The sequence below is a fragment of the Mixophyes fleayi genome, chromosome 1 (assembly GCF_038048845.1).
Source record: "Mixophyes fleayi isolate aMixFle1 chromosome 1, aMixFle1.hap1, whole genome shotgun sequence".
Taxonomy (NCBI): Eukaryota; Metazoa; Chordata; class Amphibia; order Anura; family Limnodynastidae; genus Mixophyes; species Mixophyes fleayi.
In genome coordinates, this window is record NC_134402.1 from 41,341,728 (window position 1) to 41,364,104 (window position 22,377).

The 22,377-nt window shown below is 40.3% G+C and overlaps 1 protein-coding gene across 3 annotated transcripts in view; it reads right to left on the reverse strand.

The window, feature by feature from the left end:
* The window catches only part of SLC2A9 (solute carrier family 2 member 9), a 326,349-nt gene that overhangs the window by 3,018 nt on the left and 300,954 nt on the right, over positions 1 to 22,377 (reverse strand). For 2 of the 3 annotated variants that reach the window (XM_075194664.1, XM_075194662.1), the window contains one exon: positions 15,113 to 21,358. In XM_075194664.1, the coding sequence (XP_075050765.1) occupies positions 21,086 to 21,358 (273 nt within the window). In that variant the 3' untranslated portion in view covers positions 15,113 to 21,085. Of the gene's footprint in view, positions 1 to 15,112; positions 21,359 to 22,377 lie in introns of those variants that run through there. The other variant, XM_075194663.1, reaches the window with a different exon arrangement.

Below are 22,377 nucleotides of genomic sequence, written 5' to 3' on the forward strand. Positions count from 1 at the left end.
AACTGTGTATTATAATATCAGTTGTGTACATACATAAGGTGCCAATCTATGGTCTCAACAGAGATGGAACGTCCTTACTTCAAACATGCATGTAGATAATAATACAAATCAACCATATACGTACATTTGGCATCAAATTGTATCCCAAAAGAGAGTGGAGCGCCCCTTCTTCGATATATCAGTATTAGGTCAGCTCATTCACATGGCTAAAACTTAAAGAGGTATGACATAGTGTAACATGTTTAAACGCCCACTCTCTAGTCACCACTAGTTTACTTCAAACACCAAGTGAATACTCAATTTAAGACACCCAAATAAAATGCAGGTCTGTGGATTTTCTGTGGCACCTTGACCCCAATGGACATATGCTTACAGTGTTTCCACTTTAAACCAGCCTTCAGACAAAATGCGCACTTGATTCCTTCTCCCTCTCCTTCATTTGGATGCAGTTATATTCTCCATGGTGCATATGAATGAAATGAAGACAGGAAGAATCTAGTGCAACACTGTTTTACTTCTGATATAAACATTAAAAACAAGTTTACTTAAAACAAATTAAAAACAATCCCAAAATGGATAAGTCAGGGACTCATACCAGATGAAGATAGAACACAGGCATGGATCACAACAAAGTTCCAGATCTGTTCCCCATCCAGGTCAGGTCCCGCTATCGCCAACGCGTTTCAACTCTCTCTGAGTCTTTCTCAAGGCTGATATTTCTCCATATAATATTAGGCAGTATTTATATCCTGTCTCTGTGTGAAAGAGAGGCTTGGAAATTCACTTCCTTCCGTGATGTGAGTCCTCCATCCCATCGCTATACCGGATATAGATAAATGCCCCACTTCCGGTTGGCGTGTGTAATTCAAATCTTCCTCGGATCCTAATACATCACACATAGTACTTTGCATGCAAACAGTGGTCACTCCACAACCCAAATTCATTACAATAGTGTATCCTTCCATTCTCTCCTGGCATGTCTCCGTAACGAGAGCGGTGCTTTGCCCCACTTCCGGTCGGGCATGCGCAGTTCCTCGAGTCAGGGAAAAACACTTTGTATCATAAAATAATTGTGGCATTCTAAGTCTGGTAACAAAAGGAATCCTGCTATTCTAATTAATTCTAATACATTTTAAAATGGTCAAAGAAACGGATATGTTTGTATGTGTGATAACAATTCTTTCATCCTATCGAATTTTCTTTGATAGGATTCGGCCATTCCATATATTAGTTTGAAGTATATCCCACATGAAAGAAATATACAGAGGAAAAATAGTTATTGACCACACATTCATATGACACATAGAAGTTAATACATATTCATGTTTCTTCTATAATTTAAAGAGGATCATATCTTCTTAATAATGAATTAAAAAATTAAAAAATAAGGGACTAAAAAAATTATTTTATATTATATATGGATTCATAAGGAACCTTGGTTTCACATAAGCTCTGGATTAGGCAGGAAACTGTGTATGTCTAAGTGCTGTGACAGTGTGCAAAGAAATCACTACAATATGTCCCATAATTGCCTATGGATGTCTTAGGAAACCTGTGGCTCACCACATCTCATGGAATCACAATTTAGCCTTTGGTGAAAGCAAATGACCATTTAAAAAAAAAAATTAAAAGGTAGCTATTGTTATCTGCTATCAGCAGAACTGGCTATCGAGGAATGCCATGGGTGCCAATGTATAAGGTCCTGCACTTAATAAACTGGTCTGCTCCTTCCTCTTAGTGGAGCCTAGAAAAGTGCCCGCTGAAACAGTTTTTGACAGGTCTCCAGCCGGGGACATAACTAGACATATTTGGGGCCCATAGGAAAATTTTGCAGGATCTCCCAAGTACATGATATGCAGTGGTGCATCACTGAGAGGGCGTGACCATCACTGAGAGGGCGTGGCCATCACTGAGAGGGCGTGGCCATCACTGCAGGAACTGAAAGCAAGAAACAAGTGCTCTGCTTTGCTATTTAAAATAGTACAGCAACGTTTCATTATCTGCTGTGTGATTTACCATTGTGATTAGGTGGAAGTTTTCAGTTTACTTTTTAACCATACTTGCCAACTCTCTAGGAATGTCCAGGAGACTCCCGCATTTGCGTCAGTCTCATGGACTCCCGGGAGAGTGTGGCAATATCCCGGATCTGCCCACTTCACTGCCCACTAGGTCCAAAACCGCCCCCACTGTAAAATGATGTGGTTTGCGTCATTATGTCACGGGGCAGGGCCAAAATGGTGCGATATTCAGAGACCCGCCCCCTGCACGCCCACCTTCCCCGTCAGGCTCCCGGATCATACTTGCCATAAGTTGGCAAGTATGTTTTTAACCAATCACTGACCCATTACCCATACTTGACTACTTATTAAATCTGGAGTACAGATCATGTGACAGAGGGTAGGAGGGGGCGTGATGACATCATCATGTCACTATAGCCCCGCCCATACTATAAAATACAAAATTCAAGGTATTGAATAGCGGGAACGGGGCTTAATGACGCAATTAAGCCCCGTCCCCCACTGTTCAAAGGGTCTGGGAGGTTTGCCTACTCTTCCGGGAGTCAGAGAAGACTCCCCGAAATTCAGGAGCCTCCCAGAAATTCTGGCAGAGTAGACAAGTATGCCATTACCATTTCTGATTAACCTTGCACCTATTTCTACCATTCCTCCAAACTCACAAACTGTGCTCATAGGCCATATTTTATATTATAGAATGCACATACTCGGAAGAACTAAAAAGTAACTATCAGGGTAAATATTTTGGTTTGCACTAATTAGATGTTCACTGACCCCCATGTTCTGGTTTTGGTTTTGGATCTGGAGTAACTTCGTGTTTTGGTTTGGCAAAACCGCCCTTGCGTGTTTTGGTTTTGAATTCCGATTTTTCTATAAAATCTGTATTTTTTTTGCTAAAAACAAATAATTTTGCTTTTTTTCCCCTACATTATTATTAACCTCAATAACACTAATTTCAAGTCATTTGCAGTCAATTTTGAACATCTCACAGGTCACAATCTTATTTTCATACACTTTCAAACAAAGACTACAGCGACCTGGCTGGATGCTAAACGACAGAGCAATGACTCAAACACACGGCAATTCATAGCACATCTAGGAAACCACACAGCAGTGGCAGAAAAGTGGTGCATAATGGAATTGTCCTTGGATCATGAAATCAATTATGGTATATTTGATCGCTCCACCCGTTCCTTGTATAACTGTGATAATTCTACAGCTAATACATGGCAATGAGCGCGGACTCCCCCCTTCTCCCCGGATGCGTGCTTTAATCAGACCCAGACCAATCCAGGGTGCCAGACTATGCACTAAAAAGAGCCATTGTAAATCACAGCAAAATGCACAGTTCATCACTGAGCTTTGAATCAACCCCAATTCCCCAAAAATTATAATACAAACACTTAGGGCTAGATTTACTAAACTGCGGGTTTGAAAAAGTGGAGATGTTACCTATAGCAACCAATGAGATTCTAGCTGTCATCTTGTAAAATGTTCTAAATAAATGATAACTAGAATCTGATTGGTTGCTATAGGCAACATCACCACTTTTTCAAACCCGCAGTTTAGTAAATCTAGCCCTTAGTGCAATACTGATGAAACAGCAGCAAATTGGAATGTAATACATATGTATGTCTATTTAGACATCCAGGCTTACATTACTACTGCAAGCAACGTTGTTCTTTGTTAATAAAACTGTTGTCTTTATACCGTTCAAATTTTTTTTAAATAATCCTCCACCATTCCTTGGATGTTGATAGTTGATAGTAGGATCAGGTGTCACTAGTTCTGGTCAATTCTTTTACAGTAGACAAGACCAGATGTCAAAATGTTGTGCTGAGTCATCTGCATCAACAATGGGTGTCTAAGATTTTTGCAAAGCACACAACAGTATATAGCACATGTAGGTAACATTAGCACACAGCAGTAGCTGAAAGGAAAAATGGTGCAAGATGGAATTGTCCTTGGACCCTCCCACCCATCCTTATGTTGGATCTTAAAAAGGACATGCACACTTTAACAAACCAAGCACTTCAGCGACAAAGAGTGCCACTTTTGAGTCTGATGTGCTTGGTTTGCTTGAGCCTCCACAAAACAAGCTAACAATGGCCTTAAGGCACCTAAGGTAACAGTGCTGTTAATGAACTCTACTGTGGCAAGATGTTGTTGTCATCATCCTCAGCCATGTCATCCTCACCCTCATCAGTGTGTACATCATCCTCACACATTATTAATTCATCACCGCTGGAATCCACCATTACAGAAGTCTCAGTATTTTGATGTAATTGGCAGGAAAGGCTTTCTTCGTGGAAATTGAAGTTCATTTTTATGAACATCATCTTTTCCACATTTTGAGGAAGTAGCTGGAGGGTGGGCAGCTTAGGCAGTGCAAAGCAAGTTGGTACATGGGTCTCCAAATTCCCTTTTTTTCCTCCCAGTATGTAAAAGGGACTGTCTAATGTGTCTATTTCTAAGGTGTCATTAAAATAATCCTCCACCATCCTTTGGATGTTGATAGTAGGATCAGGTGGAGTTACAGCAGATGTGTCACGTTTTTTGGTCAATTCTTTTAGACCAGACAGGGGGTAAATGTATCAAGGTGTGATTTTCTCGGGAGAGTTGAAACTCGCAGATTTATGAACCTGAGATTTCATGTAAAATCGCCAGAGTTGTGTTTCTGTCAAAATCGCTATTTCCAAAATCAATAGAGATCAAACTTCTAGTTCAAAACATGTGCCAGATTGGCTTCTGCAGTACAGAGTGTATCATAGTGTGTTAGTACTGGGCAGGGGGTTTCCCGAATCTCCCCCTGGTGTATTTCACGAACATCTCCCAAAAGAAGAAAGTGGTGATTCAGTTGGATGCACTGAAAACCAAGTACAGAGGTGAGAGAGGCACCTACATCACTCAATGTATATACACCCTCACAAAGCATAATACTGAAGGGGGTGTTACATATAATTCATGTGCAAATACCTAACATTATTTGTCTCCTCCATGATCATTCCACATTATCTATAGGAACAACATATCCTATAATCACATGAATTTTGCTATAGTGTGCTTCTCCCAAATAACGCCGTTTAATTTGAAATTACCTTTGAAATTATGTACCCACTTAGAAGATAAAAAGAATCCCTATCTGTAACAGATTGGATTGTAATTTAAATTAAGATCCTCAGAGACGTCAAATATGCAGCCTAAGGCTGCCTGGGTGATATGATGACTTGAGGCGAGCTGCTAACGGGGGAATTGAAAAATCGGTTCAATTGGAAAAAGCGGTGCAGAGCTGAGGAGCTACAGTAGTGTCCGTATAACTAACAAGTACCAAAGGAAAAAAGTAAACTCTATTTTGTGGGTTGAACACGTCCCCTCTAATGGCTTGCAATGCTCCTTCAGGGTTGTGCCAGACTCTATGTATATTGTAATTTGAGGTTAAATATTACATTTAATGCTAAATATCTGTAGCTGATATTGTCCTTAAACCATCCATGACATCTCGCAACTAGATCTTTCCTAATATCCAACACAAAACAGCCCCATTCTGTGTCTCTCTGATGTGGAAGGTGTGTGGAGTCCAAAGAGTAACATAGCAATTGGGTATCCCTGTCTGTTGGGTGAAAGCTATTCTTTCTCTTTCCCAATCCATCTGTGGTGGTCGAGTACTGATGGGAATCCTTCCCTTACCTTGTCCTCCAGACACAAGTCAGGTTCTTTTCTGTTCGGATATCCGGTGGTCAGGAGATAAATACTTCAATGAAAGGGACAAGGATTGGTCAAACAACTTGGGTTTATTGAGAATGCGGTAAGGATAGTTTTGGTAACACACCGCGCCACTGACCCCTTCAGCTCAATAGTAATGACAAAATAATGCGTCTGATCAGCATAGAGCACAATAGCATTTAACATATAACATACACCTGGTGAGTATAAGGAACAATAGCGATAACATCTTCAATGCACATTGTCTAATAAGGCACACTGGTAATCACAGTTACTACTTTCAAGTTAACAATATCTGACTGGTGATGATGCAAGAACCATCAATAATAACCCATCAAGACTCTTACAGTCACTACCGCACCCACTAGAGGGCTCCTTCTTATTCAGGTGTTTGGGGTTCCGTACTATTCCCTCTGGGTTAACTTGAATCGCAGCGGTACCGCTAACGCTGAATGTCACACCTTCAATATAAATAAATCAACTCTTAGGTAAATCACATAACATTAACATCATCTAAAACATTTGGTGCACCAATATTTTCCACTCAGTCCTGGGCTGACCTGTGCACAGGAATTTGGTAGTGTTCCAATGTCCTGCAGAGGTTTCCAGAAGGGTTAAGTATTATAGTAGAAAGCAGGGCTGTTGCTCAGTTCAGCCACAAGATGGCGCTGTTACCTCAACAGTCAATGAATCTATATTAGCACATTTGCTCTGCAACAGGGGATAGTGTCCAGATATCAGCAACACATAGGATATAGCTTAATTGTTCCCTGCAGCCTGTGTAAAGGTATGATCTGGGGGAAAAACTCTCACAATCCTTCCTTGTACAAGAATGCAATGGCAGTTTTGGGTAGATTCTCTCATCACTCTTCCCTCTGACACTGGGGTGTGTGCAATACACTGCAGGCTAGGGTTTTACCTTGAGAGGGTTCTGGAGTTAGTGGATACTGTCTTTGGCGCCCCGCTGCATGTCCCCAGCCGTTCTCCGTCCGCTTTGCTGGCAATGTCACCAGTTCTGACAGCAGCTTAGCTTCTCTCTGCTCGGCTGCACCTCAGCCCCCCTTGTTCCTTCTACCATGCTGCTCTCTCTTCCTCCTCCTTCCTGCACATCCTCTTCATGTTACTCCCCCAGCCAATCAGGGCCTTCATCCTCCTCCTGTCAATCACTCCTGGTCACAAGTCTCCAGGAGCACAATTAACCCCTTGTAGCCCTGCATTTTAACAGCGCTTATGCACTCCTCTGTGCTGTTCAACTGGGCTTTGGGGCACCACACATCACTCAATATAAAACAAATAGAATACCCCTTTACTGAACAATAAATATCTGTCTAAAGCAGCTGTAGCCAGAGATGGCAAAGCTCTATTAAAACCCAAAACAGCAAAAAATAACAGCACTGAATTATAACAAAATAAAATAATAACTTTAACTAATGAATATATTTATTTAGCTACAAATACTGATTTTGAAGCCCTACATGGCACTAACTCCCCTGTTGTGTGGTTCTTTGTTTCACAGGACAGGACAGTATATATGTTTGACCCTGTGTCTAACTTTGTCTTCTGATCACCTCCTATAGTAACACATCCAGGTTTGTTCTCTAGAATTGAACTTCAGCACTTAATAGGGATGTAGTCGAAATGTCAACATCAAAATATCTACACCATAATGTCAACAGTCATAATGTCTAAATGTTCATAATGTCTACACAGTTAGACATTTTACTATTTTCCCACCCAGTAGTGTCTATGTTTCTAAAAGAATAAACACTTGAAACAGAGTTTATTAATCATTTATTTTCTGTTAACTAGTATAAATTATAAACTAGGCCAAACCAACACGCAGTGAGAGAATCGCTGGGAGGAGCCTAGCACACAAGTAAGAGAAGAATTGTACTTGTAGGAGGAGCAAACACTGGTAGGCAGAGTAAGCACACCTGTGGGTACCACAGTCATGGTAGTGGCCATGCCCTTACCTCCAAGAAGAGGTACCACCTTACCAATGCCCTCTGTGTCTATTCTTGGGGGCAGGGGTGGCTTTCAAAGATTAAAAAATGCATTTTAAAAAATGTGATTAACTAACTACCTGTAAACTCTAGCTTCAACAATTCAACAAATGCTAACATACAACATTTTAAAGTAAAATGTGGCAAGTCATCCTTAGAGGATAGGAACAACACTAAAGTAACATATTTAGTTTCCTTTGCTGGCTGTCATCCTCCCACTTGCAGCTACATAAATATCTCCATCTGAGTCTGCCCTGATGCTAGGAACTCTTTGCTGCTGGATATGTGGAAATCTCTTACTAGAGTCCAAATTCTCTCTATCAGTATAAAGCAGAGATCATGTTGCCATCACCCACCTGCTGCACCCAAAGCCATGATGGTGGGAAGGTCCTGCCCCCAAGAAGAAGTTCCACCCTCCCAAAGCCCTCTGCAGTGGCGGATCCAGGGGGGGGCGATCAGGGCATTCGCCCCCCTAGCAGCAAAAAGCTAGGTCCCAGCCGCCGATTAAAATGGGAGGGGCGGGGCTAAGCGCGAGTGGGGGGCGGGGCTAAATGTGGGCCAGCCAATCAGAGTGGTCCCAGCCGACGACCACAGCGGGAGGGGGCAGGGCTAATCGCGGGCGGAAGGCGGGGTTAACGCAGGCCAGCCAATCAGAGCAAAGGAGGGGCGTGATTATGCAAAATCGCCCCCCCTAAACATAAAGTCTAGATCCGCCCCTGGCCCTCTGTACCTCTTCTTGGGGGCAGGGATGGTTATCAAACATAAAAATATGCTGGAACATGTACTTCCACAATTTATCTATATATGAAGAAAACACAGACAATGACTTTCAAACACTTCTATATAAAAAAAAATCCCCACAGCCCTCACTTACCTATTTTTTAGCTTCTTAAATGAATAGTGAAAAGTCTTAGTTCTTTCCTGAAGTCATCCAAATGGGTTAAAAATATAAAACCTTAAGAGAATGACACGATTTGCTCCTTATGGAGCTACAATGGAAATGAACTAAGAGCTAAATATGCAACAGCCAATCAGAATGGCTTGTGCCTGATTGGACCATGGGGAATTTGCTGATAAGCCATTACAGTACAGAGAGAATTCTACTCTAAAATGCTTACTAATAAATAGATTTATAGTACATCCCTTCAGCACAAAGCCACTTTGAAGGCCACCCCTGCCCCCAAGAAGAGGTTCCACCCTCCCAAAACCCTCTGTACCTCTTCTTGGGGGCAGGGATGGCTTTCAAAGATGCAAAATAGTACATACTTTTAAATATTACTATGATTAAACTTGGAAACTATTGCTTCCACAATTCAACAAATGCATAGTGTAAAATGTAGCATTTCAACTATAAAGGATTAAAACTATACTAAAGTGTCATATTTAGTTTCCTCTGCTGGCTGTCATCCTCACACTTTCTGCTACCATAAATATCTCCATCTTAGTCTGCCCTGACTCTACGATCTATTTGCTGCTGTGTGAAGTGCTGTCACTTGGATATATAGAAAAGCCTCTAACTACCATACAAATTCATTCTAGCATTATAAAACACAGATCATGTTGCCATCCCTGCCTCCTGCACCCAAAGCCATGGTGGTGGAAAGGTCCTGCCCCCAAGAAGAGGATCCACCCTCCCAAATCCCTCTGTACCTCTTTTTGGGGGCAGAGATGGGTTTCAAACATAAACATATGCAGGAACATGTCAATACACAATTTTATCAATATATGGAAATAGACACTGATTGATAGTACATCCCTTCAGCACAAAACCACTTTGAAGGCCATCCCTGCCCCCAAGAAGAGGTTCCACCCTCCCAAATCCCTCTGTACCTCTTTTTGGGGACAGGGATGGCTTTCAAACATAAACATATGCAGGAACATGTCAATACACAATTTTATTAATATATGGAGAAAAACACAGACACTGATTTTCAAATACATTTATATAAAATAAAAAATAATCCCCAACAGCCCTCACTTACCTTTTCTATTACCCTCTAAAATGAATAGTAAATAGTCTTTCTTCTTTCCTGACGTCATCCAGATGGGTTATAATTATGAAACCTTAAGGGAATGACACTATTTGTTCCTTGTGGAGCTGCGATGAGAATGAATGAAGAAGTAAATATGCAAACAGCCAATCAGAATGGCAGCAGTGTGATTGGAGCATGGGAAAACCGCTGATTGGCCATTACAATACAGAGACCATACTACTACCCTTGTACAACACAGGGAGCGTTCTACTGTAGAATACAGACTAATAAATAGTTTGGATAATCCACCTAATCAGCAAAAAGCATTTTGAAGGTTACCCCTGCCCCCAAAAAGAGGTTCCACCCTCCCAAAACCCTCTGTACCTCTTCTTGGGGGCAGGGATGACTATCAAAGATGCAAAAAAATACATACTTTTAAATATTACTATGATTAAACTTGGAAACTATTGCTTCCACAATTCAACAAATGCATAGTGTAATATGTAGCATTTCAACTATAAAGGATTAAAACTATACTAAAGTGTCATATTTAGTTTCCTCCGCTGACTGTCATCCTCACACTTTCTGCTACCATAAATATCTCCATCTTAGTCTGCCCTGACTCTAGGATCTATTTGCTGCTGTGTGAAGTGCTGCCAGTTGGTTATAGGGAAAAGCCTCTTACTGGGATACAAATTCTATCTAGCATTATAAAATACAGATCAGGTTGCCATCCCTGCCTCCTGCACCCAAAGCCATGGTGGTGGGAAGGTCCTGCCCCCAAGAAGAGGTTCCACCCTCCCAAATCCCTCTGTACCTCTTTTTGGGGGCAGGGATGGCTTTCAAACATAATAAACATATGCAGGAACATGTCAATACACAATTTTATCAATATATGGAAAAAAACACAGACACTGATTTTCAAATACATTTATATAAAATAAAAAATAATCCCCCACAGCCCTCACTTACCTTTTCGATTACCCTCTAAAATGACTATTGAATAGTCTTTCTTCTTTCCTGACGTCATCCAGATGGGTTATAATTATGAAATCTTAAGGGAAGGACACTATTTGTTCCTTGTGGAGTTTCGATGAGAATGAATGAACAGGTAAATTTGCAAACAGCCAATCAGAATTGCCTGTGTCTGATTGGAGCATGGGAAAACCGCTGATTGGCCATTACAATACAGAGAGCATACTACTACCCTTATACAACACAGGGAGCATTCTACTGTAGAATACAAACTAATAAATAGTTTGGATAATCCACCTCTTCAGCAAAAAGTCATTTTGAAGGCCACCCCTGCTCCAAAAAGAGGTTCCACCCTCAAAATACCCTGTACCTTTTCTTGGGGGCAGGGATGCCTTTCAAAGATGCACAAAAATACATACTTTTAAATATTACTGTGATTATACTTGGAAACTATTGCTTCCACAATTCAACAAGTGCATAGTGTAATATGTAGCATTTCAACCATAAAGGATTAAAACTATACTAAAAGTGTCATATTTAGTTTCCTCTGCTGGCTGTCATCCTTACACTCTCTGCTACCATAAATATCTCCATCTTAGTCTGCCCTGACTCTACGATCTATTTGCTGCTGTGTGAAGTGCTGTCACTTGGATATATAGAAAAGCCTCTTACTGTCATACAAATTCTATCTAGCATTATAAAACACAGATCAGGTTGCCATCACTGCCTCCTGTACCCAAAGCCATGGTGGTGGAAAGGTCCTGCCCCCAAGAAGAGGTTCCTCCATCCCAAAGCCCTCTGTACCTCTTTTTGGGGACAGGGATGGCTTTCACATATAAACATATGCAGGAACATGTCAATACACAATTTTAACTATATTTCAAAAGAAAAACAGACACCGATTTTCAAATTCTTTTATATAAAATAAAAAAATCCTCCACTACCCTCACTTACCTCCTATTAGCCTCTTAAATGAATAGTCTTTCTTCTTTTATGCATCTAGATGGGTTAATTATTTATAACCTTAAGAGAATGACACTACTATTTGCTCCTTGAGGAGCTGCAGTGAGAATGTATAAAGAGATAAATACACAAACAGCCAATCAGAATGGCCTGTATTTGATTGGAGCTTGGGAAAACCGCTGATTGGCCATTATAATACAGAGAACATTCTACTGACCTGTCTATAATACAGAAAGCTTTCTACTGTACAATACAAACTACATCCTAGGACAACACAATGCAGGGAGCATCCTCGTGTACAATACAGGCTGCATCCTATTCACACCATACAATCCTTTACCAGGGAACAAGCTATAGGAGCGAAACATACATCAGGCAGATTACTTGCATGTAATATCATTGTAGAATGTCTACAATAATTAGTGGTACTGATTCTAATGGAACCAATCCACAAAAATCCAAAATAATATGGAGATGTTTCTTTTTCAAATAAATAGATTGCATAATCTATTTCTTTAGCACAAAGTCACTTTAAAGGCCACCCCTGCCCCCAAGAAGAGGTTCTTCCCTTCCAATACCCTTTACCTCTTCTTGGGGGCAGGGATGTCTTTCAAAGAAAAAAATTACATAATTTTAAATATTACGGTGGTTAAACCTGTAACCTCTAGCTTCCACAATTCAACAAATGCTGACATACAACCTTTTAAAGTAAAATGTAACAAGCCAACCTTAGAAGATAGGAACTACACTAAAGTGGGAGATTTAGTTTCCTCTGCCGGCTGTCATCCTCACATTTGTAGCTGCCATAACATCTCTATCTGTGTCTTCCCTGACTCTAGGAACTCTTAGCTGCTGCTCATATGGAGAAGCCATCTTACTGGAGTCCAAATTATCTCTAGCAGTGTAAAGCACTGATCACATCGGCATCGGTTGCCTCCTACAGAGTCCCAGCCACCTTTCTCTCTACGTCAATTGCATGTCATCACCTCCCCCTTCCCTCCTCTACAATGGACCAGTGCGCAGACCCCACCATCTGCGCCTAAAAGGCGAACACTGAGGCCCAGTCACACATCTTACATGCTAAGAACATACTAATAAGTCATTCTATCCATATTGTACCTACTGCCGTTACCACTGCAGGGTGATCTCCTTTCTTCAGAGCTTTCAGGCTGACAAGTCCTTCTGCTGTAAGCCTGTAGTAGTGACTGATGTCTAGTGGCCAGAAACTTCCACTTATATAGGGAACTGACATGTCACAATGACCCTCCTTATGTCAGTGATTGTGATGAAATGGGTGTGTCTGGTGGGTGTGGCTGGTGGGTGTGGCCGGTGGGTGTGTCTGATGGGTGTGACAAACCTCTTGGTTAGTTGCTGTGATATGGGTGGGGCTGTCTGATATGTCATAGTAGGAACAACTTTTGAAAATCTCTGCTTTATTAGTATGACATAAAACATACAGTGGATGTGATACTGGAGAACTGGTGAAATGAGTGTGGGTGGTTGGTGTCACTAATCTCTTGGTTAGTTGCTGTGATATGGGTGGGACTGTTTGATGTTTCATAGTAGGAAAAATGTCAGCTATGTTGTTGTGACATGAAAGATACTATAGTGGGTGTAAAAATGGAGGAGATGATGATTTTGATAGGAGGAACTGATAGATCAATCATATTTGTAAGATCCACGACACGTTCATCTTGATTGAAGAAAAATAAAAAAACTGTAGTGCCGCCGCTAACACCGCTTACGCAAGTAGCGTAGCTCATTGCGCATGCGCTACACTACTTGCGTAAGCAGTATTAACTGTATTAGGTGATTCCCCCACTAGCGTGGGAAAATCACATAATACAGTAGTTAGAGCTTGCGCAATGAACGTAAGTTTTTTGCGTACCGGACCTCCTACTAGGTAGGAGGTGCTGGCGGCGGCTCCACAGTTTTTTAATTTTCTTCAATCAAGATGAAAGTGTCGTGGATCTTACAAATATGGGGCCCTCCTGGCCGAAGCAAAGAAGACTTCAATCAACAAGGGGCCCCTTCTGGGCGAAGTACAGAAGATATTGGACAAGCCATAACTTTTGGAAGTATAATTTTGCTGGGACTGGGGAAAGCACAGACTATTGGAAGGTATAATTAAGGTATAATTAATATGGGACTGGGACAAGCAGACTTTGGAGAAGAAAAAAGACATCTTCGGTGAGTATTTGGGGTGTTTTTATTTTTATTTAATAGATGTGGAGAAAATGAGGGTGGTTAGTGTGTTTATTGTGGGTTTTTTATTTTTAATAAATATGTGTGGTGTTTACAAGGGTGTTGTTATTTATTTAACATTTTTTTTGTGGAACTACAGGTCCCAGCAAGCCAGGGATGTCAGGGCATGTTGGCACTTGTGGTTCTCCAAGTGCCAACATGCCCTGGCTGCCGTGGGTATGCTGGTGCTTATAGTTATACAAGCAGCAGCATGGCCACACTGTTTTTGGCAACCTGGCTGGCTGGGACTTGTAGTTTCATAAAACAAAATGGCGTCCGTTTATTATTTTTACTCACTTTCACCGTTATTACCCTACTACCCACAGCCCAGGGGTAGTAGGAAGAGCCCTAGTGCTATCAGCACTGGGCTGGTTCTTTCTAGGGGGGGGGGCCCCGCTTGTTTTTTTGGGCGCCACTCCCTAGGGAATCCAGCCCAGCGCTGAACAGTCTAGGGTTGGTTAGTCATTATGGCAGGGGGACCCCTGCCGTGTGTCCCACTGCTATAGTGCCGCCAACCCTGGCTGGTTTGCCTAGTGCTGGTAAAGTGAAAATCGGGTGGACCCCACGCAAAATTCTTCCCTGATTTTCACGGGACCAGCACTAGTCAGGCAGCACTAGGGTTAAGCATGAATAGCGGGGAGACCTCACGCTTTTTTTTTTTTTGCAACTTTTATCTATTCTTTAACATTTTAACACTGCGTAACAGTGATGTGTTTGTACAACACGCTGCTATTAAGCAGCGTGTTGTATCTGGCGTGTTTTGAAGCAAACTCTCCTGAGTTTGCTAACTCGCAGCTTCATACATTGTAGACTTGTAAAGCTGCAGTGGCAAACAGTCGGGAGTTTGATCTCTGGCGATTTTGCAAATAGCGATTTTGACAGAAGCACAACTCTGGCGATTTTGCATGAAATCTCAGCTTCATACATCGGCGAGTTTCAACTCTCCCGAGAAAATCGCTGGAGTTGCAAAATCGCACTTTGATACATTTACCCCCTGGTGTTGGTCAGAGCGATATAAAGAACACCAAAACCTCACACAATATGTTATATAGTGCTATAGAGTAGATAATGTAAAATACTGTATCAGAACAGAAGCTAACACAAGCCTCTTTGTTAAAAGTAGAGCAAAAAAAACAAAAACCTTGCAGCCATTATTTGCATTTCCATACTAAATACAAAAATATTTCTAAATAAAAGACAATACAGTGAAACATGATATTTTCATTGCAAATTTTATTACACATTTTAACACCAGAGTAGCCTTTCACCTGACAGTTCCATGATGTTGGGTTTTACAAGGATATAATTCATGACATCATCATTATAGTGTATCTATAAGGCTCCACAGAATCAGCAGTGCTGTACAATCAACAAAATAGAAGCCAAACAATATACAAATAAATAAAAGGCAAAAGAAACAATATCATCAGTAAAAATCAATACAAGATGAAACAATAGAAAAGGCAGCCACGTAAGAAGACACAACTAGAACAAAGGAAATCTTAAAAAGATGATGAGGAGACAGGAACTAGGGAGGGTCATGCTCATAAGAGTGACTATTCAAGAAGGGGTGGGGAAACAAACAGAGGTAACAAGGGTGGCAGGAATGGCGTGGAAGGGGCACGTGGAGTGTGAGAAGGGAGCTGTCTTCGGATGGGGCAGGGCTGGCATGATTGAAAGGGTGAGTTTTCAGGGAGTGCTTGAAAGATTGAGGTTGGAAGTGAGTTTGGTCAGACGGGTCAGAGAGCTCCAAATGTGTTGTGCAGCAGACAAGTCCTGCAGGCGGGAGTGTGAGGTGGTGATAGGAGAGGAGGAGAAGGTCATTGATAGAACAGAGTGGGTAAGTAGGGGAGTAATTCTTAACAAGGTCAGAGATGTAGAAGGAGGAGGCATTAAACAGGGCTTTATAAATAAGGGTACATCCTCCCCTTTGTTCAGTTTAGAATATTGCTTCAAGAATTTTGTGTTGTGTAGGTGTGAGGTCATATAACTACAGCTTCCCATCAATGTAATGACTGCTCACGAGTACTCACCGGTCTGTTTATAGAGTTCTCATTTCCTTTTGCATTTTAGGAACATTATATTAATAACAGGATATAAATTAGATGCAAACAATAGTTTTTTAAAATTTAATTTCCCAATACTTGTGATAAATTGTGATGTATGTTAAGTTACTTCAAAGAGTTAAGAAATGAACCAGACTTGGTGCTCTTTGCCGCTGTAGAAATCATGCAATTGGATATACAGACATGAAAAGGTACAACTGCAACACAGTCCTTGCATCTTTCACAAAGCGGAAAAATGATAATTAAAAATACTTTAAGGCATTGTACTATATGTTGTGTATTATGTTTGCACAAGGTAAATCTGTACTGTAATAATATAATGATACTGTATATTAAACAGATAATCTGACTATTCAGCCATTTTGTCTTTAGTAAATCTGGTTTCAAAACCGCCAAATAATGTTTTACAAAGACTCCTTTAGTAAATCTAGCCCTTGGTCTTCCTATATGTTTGGGTAACCGAACTTCTTTGTTACTGTCTGTACATATGTACTAAATAAACTTGTCCTGCCAACTTGCATCATTGATTTTTAAAGAGGAATGTGTAGTAAAATGTGTAGTAAAGTCAGAACAAAAGGGTAATATATCATATAGAAATATTATGACATTATTATTATTATTATTAATAATAATAATAATAATAATACCACTTTTAGTGCCTTAATCTTTCATTATTGGATACCATCATAATATATATGAATCTGTAAATTGTACAGTAACTGTCCTACGCAAAATTACCATGAGGGCAATTCCATTTATAGGGCAGTGGGAGTTATACACTGGAGTCACAACTTTTGACACATTTCTAGCAATCTCCTAGGTCAATCCTCTTTATGGGACCTATTTAGGAAAGGGAGAAAAGTCCTTTCTCTGGTGAAAACGGGATTTAGGACTTCTGCTTATTTATTAAAGGCCCTGGGCTGGTGCTAGTGGTGGCTATCACCGAAGATAGCTTTCACTGGGGCTCTCTATTGCCAAGGTCAACTCAGGTTGAAGATAGCTGTGTGTCAGTAGCGGAAACAATGCTTTATTATTTAAAGAAAGGACCTTTTTCCTTAAGTAGATTCTGATGCTTGTTTAGTGACATGAGATACATTGTTTCACCATTTCCACTTGCGCAGGAGACCTAGATTTCCTCTACAAGAGGTCAAGATAGCAGCATTTTGGGGGCAGCAGAAGTGTGAACTGGCCAAATGAAGGATTTGTGCAAAGGAAGGGTGTCCCTTGCCAAGTACGGAGTTGGCACACCAGTGTGAATAAGTTTGTGCAAAATTTCCATTTCATTTGTGGAACAAAATTATTGAAATAAGATAGTGAGGTGCAGAGGGCATATTTTTTGGCCTTGCTGAAGGGGCACAGCTCTTTAACACTGAAAAAACATTTTTACACCAGCTGTGAGCTGCAGAGATCAGGGGGTAAATGTATCATGCTGAAAGTTTGCCTGCAGGTTTGAAAAGTGGAGATGTTGCCTTTAGCAACCAATCAGATTCTAGTTATCATTTTGTAGAATGTAGTAAATAAATGACAGCTAGAATCTGATTGGTTTTTCAAACCCGCCGGAAAAATCTCAGCTTGATACATTTACCCCCAGGTCTCTTATTCGTTTAATGGGACGCGTTTCGCTCCTTAAAGTTGCAGTGCAGCAGAAAAGGACAATTCTAGGTGTACTGTGGGCGATGTAAAAAACAAAACATAATGTAGTCCGCTAATGTCACGCATAGCTGTAATTTGCCAATAATAACCGAATCATCATCCTCTTCTGGTTGTGGAGACAGCTTTTGCTTTCACGCTACATGCCAACTTGGAGAAGCTGTGAGTAGCCTATGACCATTAGCCTTATTTAAATAGTAGAGATAAGACACTTTCATGACGTAGTAGAAGCCCTGTTTCTTTCCTCTAGCAAGCTCTTAGAGAAATGTTTCTTAGTCAAAATAAAATACCTAGTTTCATGATAAAATACACAATGACTGTTTTATAATAGGATATAAATTATCAGTGCACGCAAACTCCTTTCACTTGTCTCCTGAGTCCTCACATGAAAATGACTAACGCACTTGTAACCATCAAGAGGAGAGATGATTATTAGCAGCCCGGAGCTGTATTTGTCATCTTAGAATAGGGATTTGTACAAAGGCTTTCTACACATTTTGCTATGGGGCTTAGCTTTTGTTCCAAGAACTGACACTGATATATTCTCAGCTAGCACAATAACACAACTGCTGTTTAGAAAGGAATAAAAGATCAGGTACAAACCAGAAAAAAAATGTGTATCCACAACACAAATGCCATTTTTTGCCTATTTACGTTCCCATTTATACAGGGAAGTGCATGGATTTAGGGTCGGTCCGATCAGGCCCAGATTTTGCATCTTCAGAGGCATTACATGCTGCATGTAGGCTAAGCGTGATAACATGTCTGATGTTGTAATCACATGTAAACATGAGATTCTGTTTTGCTGGATAAAATATATCAATGAGATTCAGAGAGTGGAGAGGGCATTTCAAAGCTCCTTACTCATATTATTAATCAAGGAATAAAATTATAATCAGGTGTATTTTATGAAAAGTCTGCAAAAGTTAAACTCAATACAAGGGGATTTCTAAATGGGTAGTAGGGTGGACTGTAAAGTGACATGCAGTCTAGCAATAATAAACACAGGGCAGCAGGTAATCATTAGACAAATAAGCATATTTGCACATAATGAAATGTACCAAGGGGCTGCCTTGTTTTGATTTGTAAATGTCCCACATAGACTCATGTTAAAATGTTACATTCACATGTACCCTCCCTTCCCTTCTTTCCATTCTATGCTTCCCTTACCCTCCCCACCCCCCTTCTTTTTGCTTTCTGTAATATATAAATTTTTGAAAACCAATAAAAATACCAATAATGATAAAATGTTACATTCACGACAATCAAAGTGAATCAAAGGAAGACTCTATAAGTATCTGGTCTCAAATGGGCTACAACCACCAACCGCATTCAGGTACCAAAGAGAAACAATGTTCTCCATAGAATGTACATTTATTACTTTTGAAGACTTAAAAAGGTTAAATGATAATTCCACTAAAAATCTAGTTTTTAGTTACAAACCTTTCAACCCCATCTAGTAGGATTGTGAAGGTCCCATACCAGTGACCATCAAAGTTCATGAGAACTCACTACTGATAGTGCTCCAATTCTTCTTATCCCACCGCTGACAACCAGGAGAAGGGGAGGGTCACTGAGTTAAACTCAACAACTGAGAGCTGCAGGTCTGGTCAATTAGTGCCTATGTTAATAATAACAATGCACGATTTGAAGTTAAACTCTTCTAGGGTGTGAACGTAGGAACAATGTTGGCTGCTACACCGGCGTGGTTGGGACCACCTCCGTTCTGCTAGTTAGTGGGAGGAAGGTGTTAGCAAAAAAAAAATACATTTTAATAATTTACAATTTATAAATCAGTAAGCTCACAGAATGTCTAGAAGATCAGGTTAATCAAAATGGCACACAGCTTCTCCAGCTTCTCTAGCAGTCTCAAACTTTCCAGTATACCTGATCGAAAATACCAATTTTCACTGGGTAGTCTGGACTTCAGGCACCTGGAAGAGGTGGGGCCTTGCCTAAAGTGGGAGTGTTTTCAACTGATTGGGAAAACTTGTCTTGAGTGTAAAATGTGGGAGGGTATGCTTTCCTTGCCAAGACTCTTCTACTTCTTTCATTCTTTATAACACTTTGTGAATAGCCTACTATGCATGTGGAGTTCACGGAAGGTTAGCGGTGTGGAAATAAAGGACGGGTGCACTGACAATTGCTTATATGGTGAGCAAGGCCACGTACACTGCAAATGGACCCATCTATGTTCTGATAGGCATTTTTGTAACGTCAATTGGTGTCCAATATTACATGTGTTGTGATCTGATTTTACTTGTTTGCAAATAGGTTACTTCTAGTATAATGGGAACATATTCTTCCCCTATCTGACCATCCCCTGGGCCAGATAGTGGGAGGTTTTGTTGCTGGGCAGTAATATGGTTTCCAAACCTTAACAATGTTAAACCTATAAGAATTTGATCATAGGGACAGATGCGCTTGTTTGATCAAATTATATTTTGATTTTTTTTCATTATAAAACTCCAGATAGCAGTTTGCAACTTATTTTTAAATGGTATTAAATGAGTGTCTTGCTTTCTATCATAGATCCTAAAAATATCCCAGCAGGAGAAGAAAATACAAAGCAAAAGGCAATAAATTGTGTGTTACATCTAAACAATAAATAGTGTTTTGTGCTTTTCGTATTTGGGAGTTAGCTGTAATCCTGAGTACAAACTGAATCAGAAACTGTACAGAAAACACAATTCAATGATGGCACATGCAGGAGAATGACCAGGTTTACATGATATTTTTCTAGGACATTGCTATTGTTTTCAGGGCTACACATTCGATGAGATTGGGGCAATTTGCTAGCATGGTAAGAGACGTGTACCCACACTGCCATCCTAGGCCCAACCGGCTCTAGTGTTACTATGTTGAGGTGAAGGGGCAACACTTTTTCCCATGTCACACGATTGCTAATTCCAACTGCTTACAGTGTTTTTTAAATAGTTCTTGTTTGACAGTGGAGGAGCTTTTCACTCTTAATTTAGTATTGGCAAATTACTCCAATCTCACCTCTAGTTGCTTGGCCTGAGTACTTAGTGGCTGCCAAATTAGCCATCCATGTGTCGGTTACATTGTAAACAGGCCCTGTCTAGTGCTCAGCCCGAATGACTGTATCTGCCTGTATGTTTCCAGCATCACAAAATAAAAATCTTCAAACAGAATTATTGGAATTCGGAAAGTGTGTTTGTCAAGGATTGAGCTTGATGAAAAAGCATTCCTTTCGTGGGAAATTTGCATTTGATGTCTAAGAATATACTAAGTAATATCAGAGCGGTTTACCAGAAAGTAGGACATCTTATAGCAATATCCGTATGTAAAATGCACAAATGGTTTTATGAAAAATGAGGCTTTAGAGCATCACATAAAATTATTTCATATTACTACAACTCTTCTTGCAGGATAACAGCAACCATCCAGACTTGGTTCAGAGAATGGGAGTTGCAGTTAACTTAAAGCTGCCTACCTATACACCACGCGTTTCATATCTTACTTATGTGTTCCATCTCCAGATTGTTTTGGTCACTACTGGGTACGCAAGAGTCATTATGTTCTAACTGTTCAACAGTCTTCTCTTCGCTCGAATACTCCCCAGGCTCCATCGCTGCTGAAGATATTTTATTTCTTTTTGCAAATGCTTGGTCAATTTCACTGAATGTCTTATTCTTTGTCTCAGGCAATATGAAATAGAGGTAGAGGGCACCTGCCAGGCAGATAGCAGCAAAAACCAAGAAACAGTAGTTGCCCAAACCATCCTATAAAGACAGAGAAGGCAATTACATTAGAATAGAACTCGTTTTCGTTAATGCATAAATTGTAAGAATAGTTTATTTTATTTTTTTAGTCATGACATGCTAAACATCTAAATGAGCAAACTGGTCTATCAATGTAAAATTGCACGCTTGTAAACACTGGGGCAAATGTAGAATTGGATGCCTTTGTGCCAAAACAGTAGCAGGAATAGACGCTTACATTATGAAGCGAATTGACGAGCATATGTTTGGATTGATGTATCTCACCTTGCGGCCAGATCTACAGCACTAGGCCAGGTTTACGTTACTAGCAATAAGTACAGAGCCCCATTCCAAGGCTCCGGTGGCCCCTGCTCTGCTCTATTGAAAGCAGAGCAGTGGGCCCGGGGGGCGAGAAAGGCATTGCCTGGCCCCTACCCAAACTTTGCTATGTGGCCCACCAAGGTACTGTTCCGCCTCTGAGTGTATAGTAAAGAAAACGCAGAGATATGACTTGACAGTGTTAGTAGTAAGTGTGTAAGTCCCATGACCCTATATGTACTCAATATTATAATGTAATGAAGTGTCAAACATACAACAGAGAATAGTGTCATGAAAGTGGTAATAATAAATACAAGTTGCATGTACCGTATAAAACATAATTGAATAAAAGCACAAATATAGAATAAAAATGAAAATCAATTTAAGTGAAAATTAAATACAATTATCTGTTATTTTTCTTTGGCACAGTCCAAATAGAAACGTCACTTAAACAATGCGAATAGATGCATGCAACATCATATAATATAGACGACACACTGATGAATTAAGTGCTATCAACTGGAGAGGAGAATCTGCAAACAGAAGTGGCTAGTTAGTGCTGCCAATCACCTGAAGATGTACTGTAAGGGAGTTGCAAATTTAAGATGCAACTGAATCTGTATGTATATATATATATATATATATATATATATATATATATATATATATATATATATATATACAGCTGCATTTTGTGGTGTATTTGCAATAAAACAGACATG